This window comes from Carcharhinus amblyrhynchos, chromosome 30 (assembly GCF_965287045.1).
Source record: "Carcharhinus amblyrhynchos chromosome 30, sCarAmb.v2.hapA, whole genome shotgun sequence".
In the NCBI taxonomy this organism is placed as follows: Eukaryota; Metazoa; Chordata; class Chondrichthyes; order Carcharhiniformes; family Carcharhinidae; genus Carcharhinus; species Carcharhinus amblyrhynchos.
This window is the reverse complement of record NC_137353.1, coordinates 16,420,240-16,436,834: the sequence shown is the minus strand read 5'-3', so window position 1 is coordinate 16,436,834 and position 16,595 is coordinate 16,420,240. Positions and strand designations below refer to the sequence as shown.

At 43.4% G+C, this 16,595-nt stretch overlaps 1 protein-coding gene across 2 annotated transcripts in view; it reads right to left on the bottom strand.

Annotated features, from left to right (window-relative positions):
- Positions 1 to 799: 799 nt before the first annotated feature.
- LOC145360139 (sphingosine-1-phosphate phosphatase 2-like) overlaps positions 800 to 16,595 on the bottom strand; it is a 29,019-nt gene continuing 13,223 nt past the window's right edge. For both annotated transcript variants that reach the window (XM_080215116.1, XM_080215117.1), the window contains 3 exons: positions 14,839 to 15,018; positions 4,111 to 4,200; positions 800 to 1,540 (listed from right to left, as the gene is read on the bottom strand). In XM_080215116.1, coding sequence (XP_080071242.1) covers positions 998 to 1,540; positions 4,111 to 4,200; positions 14,839 to 15,018 — 813 coding nt within the window. In that variant the 3' untranslated portion in view covers positions 800 to 997. The remainder of the gene's footprint in view (positions 1,541 to 4,110; positions 4,201 to 14,838; positions 15,019 to 16,595) is intronic.

Genomic DNA, 16,595 nt, shown 5'->3' with positions numbered 1-16,595 from the left:
GTAGGTAGTAGCAAGCTGCTTTCTTGGACTGAGGCAGGGAGTGTTACAGCACTGTTAAGGAGGAATTTCCAGGAATTTGACCCTGTGGCACTGGAGATTATATTTTGAGATCAGAATGGTGTGAGGCTTGGAGAGGAACTTACAGATGATGCTCCCAGGCATCTGCTGTTCCTGTCCTTCCAGGTAGCAGAGGCTATGGCTTTGGAAGTATATTTGATTCAAGTAGGAATGAGCTATCTCCAAGAGAGCTGAACGGTGAGAAGCTGGAGTTACCTCAATTAGTCCTACGCTCAATAATGACAATGAACATTCCCCCACCCCACCCCACCCTAGCAGATAATGCAGCAGCAAGAAATCCCTCAGAAGAATGGCTGAACGACAATCACATTACACAGGCAAGCAAAAAGAGGAAATTCCAGTCTTTGAGAATTTATAGCTTAACTGGTTGACAGACTTCACCAGTTGAGTATCCATCTCAGATTTCTGACTAAACTCAGGCTGAATCCACAGGATTTTCCTGAAGGCTTCGGGGCTCTGAGGTCGGGATGAAATGGAGGTCCTAAGGTGGAGGCAGCCTCTGGATTGGTCTCCTTGTGCTGGCCAGGTGGACGGGTAGGATCCCACCCAGCCACAGGGCGGGCAGGGCAGTCCTGGCCAGAGAGGGAGGAGGTGCTGAGGCAGCATGGAGAAATGAGGGCACCTCAACACCATTCAGTATTTTAGTGGGGAAGGCAGTGTGGATCAGAGGATTTAACCCTCTCCAGTTAACCATCTACTTGGGGGGGGGGGGAGCGGGGCGGGGAGCACAGCCACCAGGAAAATGCTGCCAAATCTCCCCTCATTCAGACCTTGTCCAATTAAGTCACCTTTCAGACTAGCCCAGGAAAACCTCCAGGGGCAGAAATCCATTCCCACACCCATGGGGCCTTGAAAATTTAGTGCCTGATACTCTGCTTCCAAATACACATGAATTAAGAGACATCTCACCATGACACAGTCAAAGTGATAAATACCGATGAACTGCTGGGCAGCCTGCCAGTCCAACCACTCCCAGGCAGCTGTATGTGATGTATTTGTAGGGGACCTCCACCCTCAGCAGCTTCCGAGCCTCCTGGTCTCTGGGGGAGACTCCTGCCACTCTACAGACCAGAGTCAGGGCTACAGACTTGATCACCTGCCGAGCAATGAACACAATGATAATTCCGATGGCAAACCTGGCACACATCCTGTAGATCAGTCCAATGGATAGTGAGGGGAGCGGATAGGGAGGAACAGACACAGGCTCTGGGATCAGCTCCCACTGATAGTTGATCCAAGTGGCCAAAGCCGCCCCGCCACCAGCACTGACAATGTTGGTGGTATCACCTCGTGCTGTGCTCCAGTGGTCCAGCTCAGGGTAATAGATGGACAGCAGCAAAGGCAGGGACAATGCTAATAGAGGAGCAAAGTGGTTCTTCATCTGGAAGGTCTCCACGGCATCCCAGAAAGGGTAAGAGGCAGTCACCAGCAGAGCAGTGATTGCAACTCCACACAACACATCCTGAGGAAGGGAAAGAGCCATTAGTTCCAGCAGAGATTGGAAAATCATATACCAATTCCTAACCAAAGCACCAAGGTGATTTCAGAGTCTAGAAAGCAAATGTAATTTAAGATGGAACAATTGGTCTAAAAAGGCGGACTCCAATTCACACTGAATGTTGGAAACTCTTTTTCAAATCTTGAGATCAGTCCTGAATACAGAACTTTCTTCTCTAGAACTTGCTATTCACATCTGCTCTTGTTGGAATATAGGTTCCAGGACACAGGGCAGTATCTTACCAAAGGGCTGTCCTACACAGGACCAGAATTAGGCCACTCGGTCCATCAAGTCTGCTCCACCAATCAATCATGACTGATATTTTTCTCATCCCCATTCTCCTGTCTTATCCCAATAACCCCTGATCTCCTTATTAATCAAGACCCTATCTATCCCTGACTTAAAGACACTCAATGACCCGACTTCCACAGCCTTCTGCGGCAAAGAGTTCCACAGATTCACCACTCTCTAGCTGAAGAAATTCCTCCTCCTCTCTGTTCTAAAGGATTGTCCTTTAGCCTGAGGTTGTGTTCTCCAATTCTAGTTTTTCCTACTAGTGGTCTTCTCCATGTCCATGCTATCCAGGCCTTGCACTATCCTGTAAGTTTCAACAAGATCCCCCTCATCCTTCTAAAGTCTAACAAGTACAGAACCAGAGTCCTCAACTGTTCCTCATCTGTGGGACACCTTTGGTACTAGTCGGAAATATGACTATGGAGGGAATCACGGCCTGATTTTTGCCCTCACCACATGTTCATACAAGCACAAACTCTGGTTACCACAGGGTAGTGTGAAACAAGAAACCTGCCAAACATCTATCCTCTAAGGTTATTTTGAAGTGCAAATATAGAGATACCTTGGCTGAGACCAACTCACTCAGCATAGATCAGGCATCAAACCAGTGACCTTCCTGGCCACGTGGCTCAGTTACAGAGATAGTATTGCGACTACTGGCCCACTGGTTCCAGGGAAATCTCTACAATTCCTAACCATTCATTAACAATCCTATCTCTGTATTGAGAAGCAGTTTTCAATTTTTCCTAGCTTGTCCTGCAGCTAAAGTAGTGTGTGTTCTTGGACCAAGATAACAGCAAAAGTATTTAATGAATAGGCGACATTTATAACATTGCTGCTTTAAGCTGTTTATATACTTGGCAGTAATAAACACTGGGGATATGGACTGTGAGCTGGTATTGACTGGAGTAAGTCAACAAACCCGAGGGTGACTGAATTGATGGAGAGGATGAACTGTTTGAGGCTCTTAGTAGCTCCTACAACCCCCAGGGTGGTGCTGAGATTCCCTGGTTGCAGCCCACAAACCACAGACATTTTATCAGAATTAAGATTAACTTTAAAAAGCATGCCACTAGCTTGTTGCCACTTCAATACATTACCACTTGTTGCTTTTTATCATTTGCTGTTGAGGTGTGGGCAACGCTGACATGCCAGTTTTTATTGTCCATCACTCACTGCCCTGAGGGCATGAATAACCAACCATGAAGCATGTGGGATCAGAGTCATGCATAGGCCAGATTAGTTACAATGGCAGGTTTCCTTCCTCAACGTGCACAAGTTGTCAGGTTTATCAAATTCAGTCTCATAATTTGCTATGGTGTAAATTGAATTCAGGGCTTGTGGATTCCTAGTACCATAACCATTACACGAGTCTGGAGAGAAGGTGAATCGGGGTTGAGGGATGGAGTGGAATGGTGGGGTTGAGCAATATGATGAAAATTTTTTTTTTTTAAATCACAATCCTTAAAACTATCCTCAGCCACTGAAGCCACACAGAGTCTGTCCCTGGTGTACACCACATCCATGGCCATCCACCGTTTCATTCTTGGCGTGTGTGGAATAGATCACCAAGTCTTTGATGTTTTCCCGGAGTCACCAACCTCCTTGTAGATTAGGTCAGAGATGCACTTGACACCCCTGCCAGATGTCGAATGGCCAGCTTGGTGATACCCTGGATGTAATCAGAGTACTTTGCCGTGCTTGGCTCCCTCTTTTCTCAGCCCCTTACTGCCTTTCCCTCTACCTGACATGATCTGCACTATAAGTAGGTTAGAGCCATTAATCTATCAAAACAAGGGCCTGGTGCTTTCTGACCTTTTCCAAAATTTTCATTGTGATCAAACTGTTAATTGCGTTTCATTATGTGCAGGTGGAGGTGTTAATTGGGGTTTCACTTGAGCACCTGAAGATACATTCATTGAAACTGGATTGGCTCTAGTAATTTCCTCCACCAACTGGTTTCTTGGGACAGAACACAGATCTATGCTGAAAGGTCTGTGCTGTAATGTTAATCTGCTGGCCTTCTTCACAGATGCCAATACAACGGTTGTGCATGTCCTGCATTTCATGTTCATTCAGATTTCTGGGATTTGCTTTTGTCTCATTTTTATATGTTGAATAACTCACAGCACATCCCTATAAAGCCAAGACCCATTTACAGAAAACCTTTGCCATCACCCCCACCCACCTCACTCCCCCCTCCCCCAGTCACGTGGGCACACTTGCCATTTCTGACTTACCAAAACTGTATGCATCCCTGTGTAAATACGGCTCAGGGACACCAAGGTACAAATAGCCAAAGCTAGCAGCAGTCCCAGCTCACAGGGATACTGAAATAAAGAGAGGCACAGAGTAAATAAAGTCAGTGATTACATGGATACAAAGTACAACTCCCTCTATATTGTCCCATCAAACACTCCTAGGACAGGTACTGAACACGCTGGATACAGAATAAAGCTTCCTCAGACACTCCTGGGACACCAACAAGTATGTGTTATGTACAGATTACATTTAATGCCTTCTGGATTCCACTCTCCTCAGAGGTCAGTGCTAATGAAGATAGCAGTGGTTTCAGAATACACTTTGGACCTAAGTAACTGTAAATGAGCTGAGTTGTATGGGTTAAGCATGAATATAATCTTCAGTGCTTAAACAATGAACCCATGTTTAACCTCAAATCGATAATTGATCTTCAGAAATTCAGCAATCTGTGTTCCAACTATGGCTGTTCAGTATGACTCCAGTAGTCCCCAGTCAATGTCACAGTCTAATCCTATTCCTTGCATCTTTTTGTGTGAAATAAAAATGTCACTCCAAACAAAACTCTCTGCTCCGCAGTGCCCTAAGGCTATCAAATACTTTTTATAACCCAAGCACATAGGTTTTCATGAGGAACTGTGCCTGTGACATTTGAATGAGAGGATGTACCACCTTGAGATTGACTACAAGAGCAAAAACATTTACAATAAAACCTGAGGCAATCTCACAGAGCAGGTGAGTGTTGGGCCTGGATTCGATGAACTGTAACCCCAACAAATGGTTGCCCAATGAAACTCAAAATAAAATCCAAACTGCGTTAATGATTTTTGGTTTGAGCCTCCGATTTAGCGTTTTCTGTTTTCATTGAACCTGAGGGTCACCCAATAAGAACATAAGAAATAGGAGCAGGAGTAGGCCATCTAGCCCTTCAAGCCTGCCCCACCATTCAATAAGATCATGGCTAATCTGTCGTGTCTCAGTTCCACATTCCCGTCCTCTCCCCATAACCCTTAATCCCCTTGCCTATCAAAAACCTATCAACCCGTGTCTTAAATATATTTAGCAAGGCAGCCTCCACCACTTCAACGGGCAGAGAATTCCAGAGATTCTCCACCCTATGAGTGAAGAAGTTCCTCTTCAACTCTGTTCTAAACCGCCCCCCCTTTATCTTGAGGCTGTGCCCTCTAGTCCTACTGTCCTTTCTGAGCGGGAAGAGTCTCTCCACCTCTATCCTATCCATCCCATTCATCATCTTATACGTCTCAATGAGATCTCCCCTCATTCTTCTAAACTCTAACAAGTACAAGCCTAGTTTACTCAGCCTCTCCTCATAGTTCAACCCCCTCAACTCCGGTATCAGCCTAGTAAACCTCCTCTGCACTCCCTCCAAGGCCAAAATATCTTTGCGCAAGTGCGGCGACCAAAACTGCACACAGTACTCCAGCTGCGGCCTCACCAGTGCCCTGTACAGTTGCAGCAAGACCTCCCTACTTTTATATTCAATCCCCCTCGCTATGAAGGCCAGCATCCCATTCGCCTTCCTGACCACCTGCTGCACCTGCAGGCTGGGTTTTTGCGACTCATGCACAAGGACCCCGAGGTCCCTCTGCACCGTCGCATGCTGCAGTTTTTCGCCATGTAAGTAATAATCCTTCCTACCATTATTCCTACCAAAGTGGACAACTTCACACTTGCCAACATTAAATTCCATTTGCCAGTTCCTGGCCCATTCGCCCAGCCTATCTAGATCCTTCTGCAGACTTTCCACACCCTCCGCACAATTTGCCGTTCCACCAATTTTGGTGTCATCAGCAAATTTCGACACCATACACTCGGTTCCCTCCTCCAGATCATCTATATAAATGGTAAATAGCTGAGGCCCCAGCACCGACCCCTGGGGCACTCCACTATCATCCTGTTAGTCTTGAGTTCAAAGGTCAGCAGGACTTACCTCCATTCACAGTTCAGTATAAGCACTCATGGATCATCCATCAAGCACATCCTCCACTTGTTACCAGTCTGTTTCACACATCAGCTATTGCTCAATGGTTATTCCTCTCACCTTGTGTCAGGAAGTTCCAGCTTCTAATCCCACTCTCAAAATTTGAGTACAAAATCTAGGCTGACACTCCTATTGCATGACTGAGGGAGCGCAGCACTACTGGGGGTAGGGAGGGGTGGTACTGCTTTTCAGATGAAATACTCAACTGATCGAGCCAAGTTTTCCCTCTCAGTTGGATGTATAAGACCCAAGGTGCAATCCTGAAGAGGAGCAAGGGAGTTCTCCCTGATGGGCAGGCCAATATTTAACTCTCAATGTACATTATTAATATGGGTTTCCTGGTCATTATGATATTGTTGTTCGTGGGGCCTGGTTGTGCTCAAATTAGGTGCTGCACTTCCTACATTAGAACAATGTGTGTGATTCCATGTAGGGAGAGACTGTCAAATAAAACTGTTCATTCTGAGAGAGAAACTGTGAGCAGAAATGACCTTGGTTCTCTGTCTAAACTATAGTCAGAAGTGGAGCAGACTCACATAGCAGAACTTGTGTGTTCCTGAGCACGGTGATCAGGGATGTTGAATTCCTTTTATGATACTCAGTAGTAACTGATTAACCAGATAGAGTCACTTCCACAGTAATTAGATTTTATCAAGCTTGGAGATGACCTTGCCAATTTTTTTTAAGCGCTTTTTGGCAGCTCTGATCAGAAAACACCTGGTTCCAGTTACCATCCTTTTAAAATATGCTCTTCCTCCTTTCAGTGTCTCCATTCTGCTTTTAAAAAAATAGGATAAAGAGGCAATGTGAGCCCAAACCAGTTAGTGTACTCTCTACATTCATATAGTGTGCAGGTATGGCTAGCTGTCTAGCTCTGTATTATGGGGTGTACGTAAGGGCATGTGTGCATGTGGGTAGGTGACTATGTATAAAGGGATGTCTGCAGATGTGGGCAGGTGTCTCTGTATCCCTACGTGTAGATACATTCTTTTTGTCACTATTGCTTTCACTCCTATTCTGTGACTCTATCTTCAACTCCCTCTTGCTCAGTATTTCCCTAGTTCTCCCTCTCACTTTCTTGTATTATTTCTTTCCTCCTTTCTCTTCCACAGTTTCAACACATGGGTCAGAAGGTTGTGGGTTCAAGTGGGATCAGTGCAAGAGTATTTGGCACCTTTGGTGAACATTCAACCTTACACTCTCCCCCCATGCCATAATTACATTTGAAAATTGAATATTGTACAGTATGAATAAAAATTCTGCATTTATAACTGCAGTTTTTTTTTCATGAAAAGGGAAAATAGTCTGATTTGATTTATTATTGTCACATGCATTAGTATTCAGTAAAAAATATTGTTTCTTGAGTGAACAGTTAAAACACATTGTTCACAGAGAAGGAAAGAAGAGAGTGAAGAATGTAGTGTTACAGATTGTTCTACACTTTTCACAAAATATGTACTTTGAGAAATGACATTTGAATGTTAATATGACTCACGTAATGTGTTCCTGAAACAGTTACTGGATGACTTTATACAACAATAATCATGCCAATATATAGTGGGATAGATTAAATCACCTTCATTGATACTATCCACTGACTTGTACTTTGGATTAGTCAGAGAGATGAACAAATTTGTAAAACTGTCACAAACAGAATGAGGGTGTTTTGGAAAAGACTGCAATGTAAATACATGAAAACCTATATGTATGTCAATGTATGTGGATGTACATGATGGATCTAGACTTTTCATTCCCATTAAGCATCCTGCTTGTTCCCTTTTGTAGTTTTATGCATATTTCACCTTTTTTTTGCCATGCTAGGCAGGCACTTAATTTGCCAGGAGCTTGCATGAGCTCAGGGCGCAAACTCCACTTCAGAGATTTGAACACAAAACTCCAGGGTGTCAGAGCAATGCAGTACAGGGCAAGTTCTCAAAGAAGTGAAACTGAGGCCCAACTGCTCCCCAAAGTGGGTGTAAACAATCCCTTGGCACTATTTGAAGGAAAAGCAGGGAAGTCTGGCCAATATCTATCAAATCAACATCACAGAAACAGATGATCTGGTCATTGCCATTAATGGGAGTTTGCACAAGTTGGCTGCCTTATTTCCTACATTATAAATGACTAAAGTACACTGTACCATCTCCAATCTGGAAATCTAATGTCCGCAAAAACCAACTGTCCGGAAATCTTTTGAACAGTGTTATAAAGTGGAGGTTGACCCTCCTCTCAGAACTAACACCAAAACAGCCAAAGAGGAGTACCTCACCTTATAATCTGTAAAAGGTGTGTGTAAAGTGGTGTGACTTGTGCTTCAGCAATTTCTAGTGGTTGAAAACAAAATAAATCCCTGACACTCACTCTAAAATCAACACATAACAATTTAATTATCTAACTAAAGCAAACAAATTAACTAAACTCTTAACAAACTGAACAAATCTCTAGTTATTAACCATTTCCGAATAAAACAAGATTCTAATAGTATGCTGTTCCAGTAAATACAATTCCCATTCATTAACAAAATAGAATTTTAGTCAGTCTCTAAATTACAACCAGGTTTTGTATCTTCTGGAATATTCTGGGCCTTCTCTGTTCATTCTCCTGCTGGAACATCTTTCTTCTTTGGTACCTTTGCTATCTAGATGGTGCTTTGAGCTGAGAGCTGTGGCACGTGGAGTTGGTTTCTCCTTTTTGTCCCACTGCTCTCTTTTTATACCTCTGATAACATATCAATATTTCCCACAATAGGTTGTCAAAACTATCAGATTTAAATTTAATAGGTTTTTAATAGCAAAGTGCCGAATTCAAATTGATTGCCTGAATTCAAAAAATTCAGAAGCCTGTTGCCTTGGTAAAAACTGCTGCTTGGCCTTTCGATACAAATGACTCCATTTGGGCTCTCTATGTACTTGCATTTTTTTAAACTCTCGAAGCACAGAAAAAGCACCGCCTTTTAAAGGGACAGTGCAATGCATTCTCTCTAGAATTTTACAAACACCAATCTACAATTACTCTACCCAACTTCACAACACCTCCCTCCTTAAGAAAAAAAATCATCATGAAAAGATGGCTTCATTTTTTTTTAAACCTTAACCTCATTATATTACTAGATCCATAGCTCATTAATCTAGAGTTTCACATTTTGTACTAATTCGATTTATATATAACATTTCTATCTTATGTAAACATTTTTCTTTTAAATTCGTGAAAAAGCATCCACAATAATATTTTCATGACCTGCAACAACCTGTAAATTAAATGCTTGTAACATGAGACTTCAATGGAATAATCTGGTGTTCTTGTCCTTAAATCTTTCCAGAAATGTCAAAGGATTGTGACTGATGTACACAGTTGTCTCTGATGCACTGTTAGCAATGGAAACATTAAAATGTTGTAAGGCCATTACCAAACTCAATAACTCTTTTTCAAGTATTGAATATTTTTTCTGGTAGATAGAGATTTTTTGAAAAATAACTGATTTGCCTTTCAATTCCATAGTCGTCCTCCTGTAACAACTGTTGCGAAGTTGAATAGAGTAATTGTAGATTGGTATTTGTAAAATTGTAAAATGTTAGGGAGAAAGCATTAGGTGATCCCTTTTAAAAAAAAAAGTTTTTTGTGCCTAGAGAGAGGTAAAAAAAATTGCAGGTACACATAGAAAAATATTGTACAAAGGGCCAAGCAACAGGGTGCCATGGTAGCAGGCTTCAGAGAAACTTCAAAGACAGAGAAGACAAAATATTCTGGAAGATGACAAACCTGGTTTAATTTAAAGAGTGACTAAAAATTCTACTTTTTTTGTAAATAAGTGGGAATTGTATTTATCTAAACAGCATTCCATTAGAATCATATGTTATTCAGTTTGTTAATAGTTTGGTTAACTTGTTCACTGTTCGTTAGTAAATTGTTGATTGAGAGTGTGTGTCAGGGAGCTATTTCAATTTAACAAAGAACAAAGAAAATTACAGCACAGGAACAGGCCTTTCAGCCCTCCAAACCTACACCAACCATGCCGCCCTACTTAACTAAAACCCCCTACCCTTCTAGGGACCGTGTCTCTCTATTCCCATCCTATTCATGTATTTATCCAGATACCCCTCAAAACATACTATCGTATCTGCTTTCACTATCTCCCTCTGCAGTGCGTTCCAGGCACCCACCACCCGCTACATAAAAAAAAATTGCCTCATATCTCCTTTAAACATTGCCTCTCGCACCTTAAACCTATGCCCCCTTATAATTGGCCCTGGGAAAAAGCTTGTGACTATCCATTCTGTCCAGGCCCCTCAATCTTGTAGACTTCTAGTCGGGTCACCCTTCAACCTCCCATGTTCCAGTGAGAACAGACCAAGTTTTTCCAACCTCTCCTCACAGCTAATGCCATCCATATCAGGTAACATCCTGGTAAATATTTTCTGTACCCTCTCCAAAGCCTCCACATCCTTTTGGTTGTGTGGCTACCAGAATTGAACACTATATTCCAAGTGTGGCCTAACTAAGGTTTTATAAAGCTGCAAGTGACTTGCCAATTTTTAAACTCAATGCCCAGGCCAGTGAAGGCAAACATGCCGTATGCCTTCTTGACCACTTTCTCCACCTGCGTTGCCACTTTTAGTGACCTAAATTTTTTTACAACCTTGGCCAGGTCCCTCTACCTATTAATACTCTTAAGGGTTCTGCCATTTACTGTATATTCCCTATCCATATCAGACCTTCCAAAATGCATTACCTCACATTTGTCCGGATTAAACTCCATCTGCCATCTCTCCATCCAAGCCTCCAACTGATCTATATTCTGCTGTATCCCCTGATGTCCTCATTGCTTTCCACAAATCCACCAACCTTTGTGTCTTCCACAGACTTACTAATCAATCCAGTTACATTTTCCTCAAAATCATTTATATGTATATATTACATACAGCAAAGGTCCCAGCACTGATACCTGAGGAACGCCACTTGTCACAGCCGTCCATTCAGAAACACACCCTTCCACTGCTACCCTCTGCCTTCTGTGAGCGAGCCAATTTTGTATCCATCTTGCCAGCTCACCTCTGATCCCACGCAACTTCACCTTCTGCACCAGTCTGCCATGAGGGACTTTGTCAAAGGCCTTACTGAAGTCCACGTAGACAACATCCACTGCCCTACCCTCAATCATCTTCATCACTTCCTCAAACAAGTTAGTGAAACACAACCTCCCCTTCACAAAACCATGTTGCCTCTCTCTAATACATTCACTTATTTCCAAGTGGGAGCAAGTCCTGTCTCGAAGAATCCACTCCAATAATTTCCTTCCCACTGACATATGGCTCACTGGCCTGTAATTACCTGGATTATTCTTGCTACCTTTCTTAAGCAAAGGAACAACATTGGCTATTCTCCAGTCCTCTGGGACCTCCCCTGGCGCTCGACTCATCGATCGACAGTTCTGACGTGCCACAGCGGAAAACTGCACCGACCTCCTCAGAAGACAAACACGGGAAATGGTGGACAGAGTACCCTTTGTCACCCAGTACTTCCCCGGAGCGGAGAAGCTATAACATCTTCTCCGGAGTCTTCAACAGATCATTGATGAAGACAGACATCTTGCCATGGCCACCCCCACAACTTGCCTTTAAACAACTGCACAACATCAAACAAACCACTGTCCGCAGCAAACTACCCAGCCTTCAGGAGAACAGTGACTATGACACCACACAACCCTGCCACAGCAACCTCTGCAAGACATGCCAGATCATCGACATGGATGACATCATCTCACGTGAGAACAACATCCACCAGGTACACGGCACATACCCTTGCAACTTGGCCAACGTTGTCTACCTGATACGCTGCAAGAAAGGATGTCCTGAGGTATGGTACATCGGAGAGGCCATGCAGACGCTATGATAACAGAACACCGCTAGACAATCACCAGGCAAGACTATTCTCTTCCTGTTGACGAGCACTTCAGTTGTCACGGGCATTCGGCCTCTGATCTTTGGGTAAACGTTCTCCAAGGCAGCCTTCATGACATACGACAGCGCAGAGTTGCTGAGCAGAAACTGATAACCAAGTTCCACTTGATGGCCTCAAGTCACACTATCTGTAACCCCCATGATTTGCCTGGGCTTGCAACATCTCACTGTCCTGTCTTTAACCTATGCTTAGTGCTATCTCCACTCACATTGTCTGCATCTTTAAGAATTGATTAGCTGTAAAGACTCGCATTCTAATCAGTATTCTGTAAACTGTTTATATGCTCTGTTTGAGACCAGAACTCTCCACTCACCTGACGAAGGGGCAAACTCCAAAAGCTTGTGGGTTTACTATCAAATAAAATTGTTGGACTTTAACCGGGTGTTGTGAGACTTCTTACTGTGACCTCCCCTGTAGTCAGCAAGGATACAAAGATTTCTCTCAAGGCCCCAGCGATTTCCTCCCTTGCCTCTCAGTATTTTGGGGTATATTCCATCGGGCCCTGGGGATTTGTCTATCTTAATGCTTCTCAAGAACCCCAATATCTCCTTCTTTTTGATCTCAACATGATTCAAACTATCTGCACACCCTTTCCCAGAGTCATCATCCATCAAGCCCTTCTCTTTGGTGAATATTGATGGGAAATACTCATTTAATAGTCCACCCATTTCCTCTGGCTCCATGCATAGATTCCCTCCCCTCTCCTTGAGTGGGCCAACCCTCTCCCTGGCTACCCTCTTTCCCTATGTATAAAAAGCCTTGGATTTTCCTTAATCCTGCATGCCAATGATTTTTCGTGACCCCTTTTAGCCCTCCTTATTCCTTGATTAAGTTTTTTTTCTACTTTCTACTGTATTCCACAGTTGCTTTGTATGTCCCAGCCTCCTAGCTTTGACAAATGCTTCCTTTTTCTCTTTGACTAGCTCATAATTTCTCTCATTATTCAAGGTTCCCAAAACTTGCCATACTTATTCTTCATCCTTACAGGAATATGCCAGTCCTGTATCCCTATCAACTATGTGGAAAGCCTCCAACATGCCAGATGTTGATTTGCCCTCAAACATCTGCCCCCCAAAACTATATTCTTCACCACTTAACCACTAAAGTTTGCTGAAGAACAGATATTACCACTTCCTGCTCACTTCAACAGATTATGAAATGAGATACTCCTCTTTGAGTGGTTAAGTGTTAGTTCTCAGAGTGGGGATCAACCTCTGCTTTATTACGCAACACAGCTCCAACCTACATCAGTTGTGCCGATGACAACTTTGAAAGATTTCAAAAACGTTGGTGTGGCTTAAACGTGTGCAGTGGTTGACACTGCTTTTAAATTCTCAAATGCTTCCTGGCATTGTTCTGATCACCGAAATTTTGTGTTTTTAAATCCGCCAACGGTGCCACTACACTACTAAAGTTTGGTACAAATTTCCTCTAGAATCTGCTCAATCCCAAAAATCGCAGCGCTTCCTTCTTTGAGGATGGCTCAATGGCTTTCATCTTCACATTTTGCGGTGTCATCCATCCGTATCCATTGCTGTGCCTGAAGAATGTCACTTTCACCTTCGCAAATTCTGCTTTTGCCAAGTTTATGACCAACTTTATCTTCCGTAATCTCTCAAGGAGCCCTGCCAAATGCTCCATATGATCTTTCCATGAATTTTACAAACACCAATCTACTATTACTCTACCCAACTTCACAACAGCAGACCCTAGCAACTCAGGGTATTACAGCACTTTGAGAATGGAAAGATGGGAACATTTTAGGGTGTAATGTCCATGCCCAATCTGTACCAACCTGCAGCTATTGGCATAAGCAGCAGCCAGGAATCCAATGCGCCCATTTCAAACAGGCATTTGACCACTTGCTTATGTAAGTAAGGGCCTTATGTCTGTTTCAGGCCTTCAGGGTATTGGCCAGCAATAAACCAAGCAAGGCTAGACCTAATCCTTCACTGGAAAACAGACTAAACACTCAGTTTAGCCAGCCTCCAGTGGAGCTAGGAGGAGCAGGAGATTTCCCCTCCCTGGCTACAGCACACTTGGGATCACTGTCATCCTACCATTGCCCTCACCTCTAATCCCACTGGACTTAATGTGTGGGCCACTGTCAATGGAGTAGGTGAGTCCAGGTGGTGACAGCTTGCCCTTATTACCACAGTGATGCCAGGGACCCAATACTTGAAGATCATTGGGCCTGTATTGTCCAGGCTCACCGTGGAAATGTGCCAGGTATTCTGTGCTTGAAATTGAGCTTTCTTGAATTTCTAGCCTCTCCTTCTCCCCCTACCAATGTTCACTCCCCATCTTTCCCCTCTCTGATCTAAGAGCACTGCAGTCAATTCTGGAGCTCCAACTGCTACCCAGGCTGACATTAACTTGCTCCATACAAGCCAGAGATAAACCTTGAGAACTTCATGGCCTCTTGGGCTTGGTGGACATTGCACTCACTCAGGGGATCCATCTCAAAGCAAAGTGAGTGAAAATCATTTTGGGTGCTAACATATCAACGTGTTATCAGGCGTTAGCGAATCAGCCAGTGGAGCAGCAAATGGGACAGGTACAACTTAAGTGGCCATTTCATGTTACGACTCCCCTTCCCTTAACTCACCCCACCCCAGTAGAATATCTGATGTATCGTTGCAAAAGAATGGATTTTAAAAAACTCAAAGCTGCCACAAGGTGCAGGTCGAAGTTCACGAGAGTCTACCCAATACTCAGAAGACCAAAGAAGAACTGAACTCTGACTCACCTTGTACCTGTTCATTGAGGCCAGAAGGAAGGAGAAGGGGATTGCAGTAGCAGCCATGGCGTGAGTAGAGGGCATCCCATACTCTGCATCCACCCGTACTTCGAGCTTGACCACCGGAGGGGACGGAGGCCTGGGCCACTTTAAGACATCTTTGGAAGCTTGGCCAATGTACATCACAATCTGGAGGAACACAAAACACAAGGAGAAAAAGTTCAATCTAATGCAAATTCCACCTGCCCTTCTCAACTTACAGTAATATCAATCAGCCCTAATCTGCAACTGTCTCCAGATGTCAGGCCCAGTACAACAGAAAGCTATATGCCTGTGAGCTGCTTATTACTTATCTTTATAATCCTAGTTTCTTCTCCTAACCAGGTACTTACCCAACTCTTTAAAGAGGAATTGCTTAACTCAGCATTAACTCGGGGCAATAAGAATCTTAACGAAAATCATTGCCAAGCCTTTATTCTCACTCTGGCCTGGTTAATTTTAAATTTACTTGTTCCAGTTTTGAAAGTCCAATTTAACCTGTGATGTCAGTGTTCTCCTTACCCCTCAGTGTCACAGCATTCAATCCATTCCTTCCACTTTCACATCCAGAAGGTCCACTCTGCTTTATTTCCATAAAAATGATCCTTTTATTGAGTCATTAGATTCAATTCCCCGTTCCCCAACAGTGATTGCTGACCTCCGAGAACCAGCTGGGTGTCTCTAGGGATTGATGACTAACCTCTAGTTTTTGCCACAAGGAAAATATTCATTTAACTCGTTATACAGTGTCTGTTTCCATTTTCTTGGGTATAAAATATTGGAGATGGGACCAAAGACTATTTGTCAGGAATCAATGCGAAATGAAGTATCTATTCGCTTTCCAATTGGTGATGAGAAGACAGAAGCAGTAAGGAGAGGGGGATAGAATAGTTAGAGAACATAAGAATAGGCACAGGCATTAATCATTCAGTCCCTCAAGCCTGTTCTGCTATTCAACACAATCATCATTCTGTCTCAATGCCACTTGTCCACCTGTTTCCCATTTCCGTAAGACACCAAAAATACGTCAGTCACAGCCTTAAATATAATCAATGATGAAACATTCACAACCTTCTGATGTAAAGAATTCCATAGATTCACAACCCACTAAATGAAGAAGGTTCTCCTCATCTCATTCCAAAATGATCATCCCCTCATACTGGGGCAATAAATTAGAAGCAGTCCATGTCCAAATGCAGTATGACCTGGACAAAACCCAGGTTTAGGCTGACAAATGGCATGTAACATTTGCACTACCCAAGTGCCAGGCAATGACTATTTCCAACAAGAGAATCTAACTATTGCCTCTTGACATTCAATAGCATTACCATGGCTAAATCTCCCACTATCAACATCCTGGGTACTACCATTGACCTGGAACTGAACTGGACCATTCATATAAATACTGTGGTTACAAGAGCAGGTCAGAGGCTAAGAATCCTGCAACCAGTAATTCAGTCCTGACTCCCCAAAGCCACCATCTGCAAGGCACAAGTCAGGGGTGTGTTGGAATACTTTCCCCTTGCCTGGATGAGTGCAGTTCCAACAACATTCAAGAAGCTTGGCACATTCAGGACAAAGCAGTCCATTTAACTGGAACCCCTTCCACAAACATTCACTCTCTCCATCACCGTTGCACAGTGGCAGCAAGGTGCACTGTAGGAACTCACCTAGGCTCCTTTGGCAGCACCTTCCATACCCATGATCGCTACCATCTAGAAGGAGAG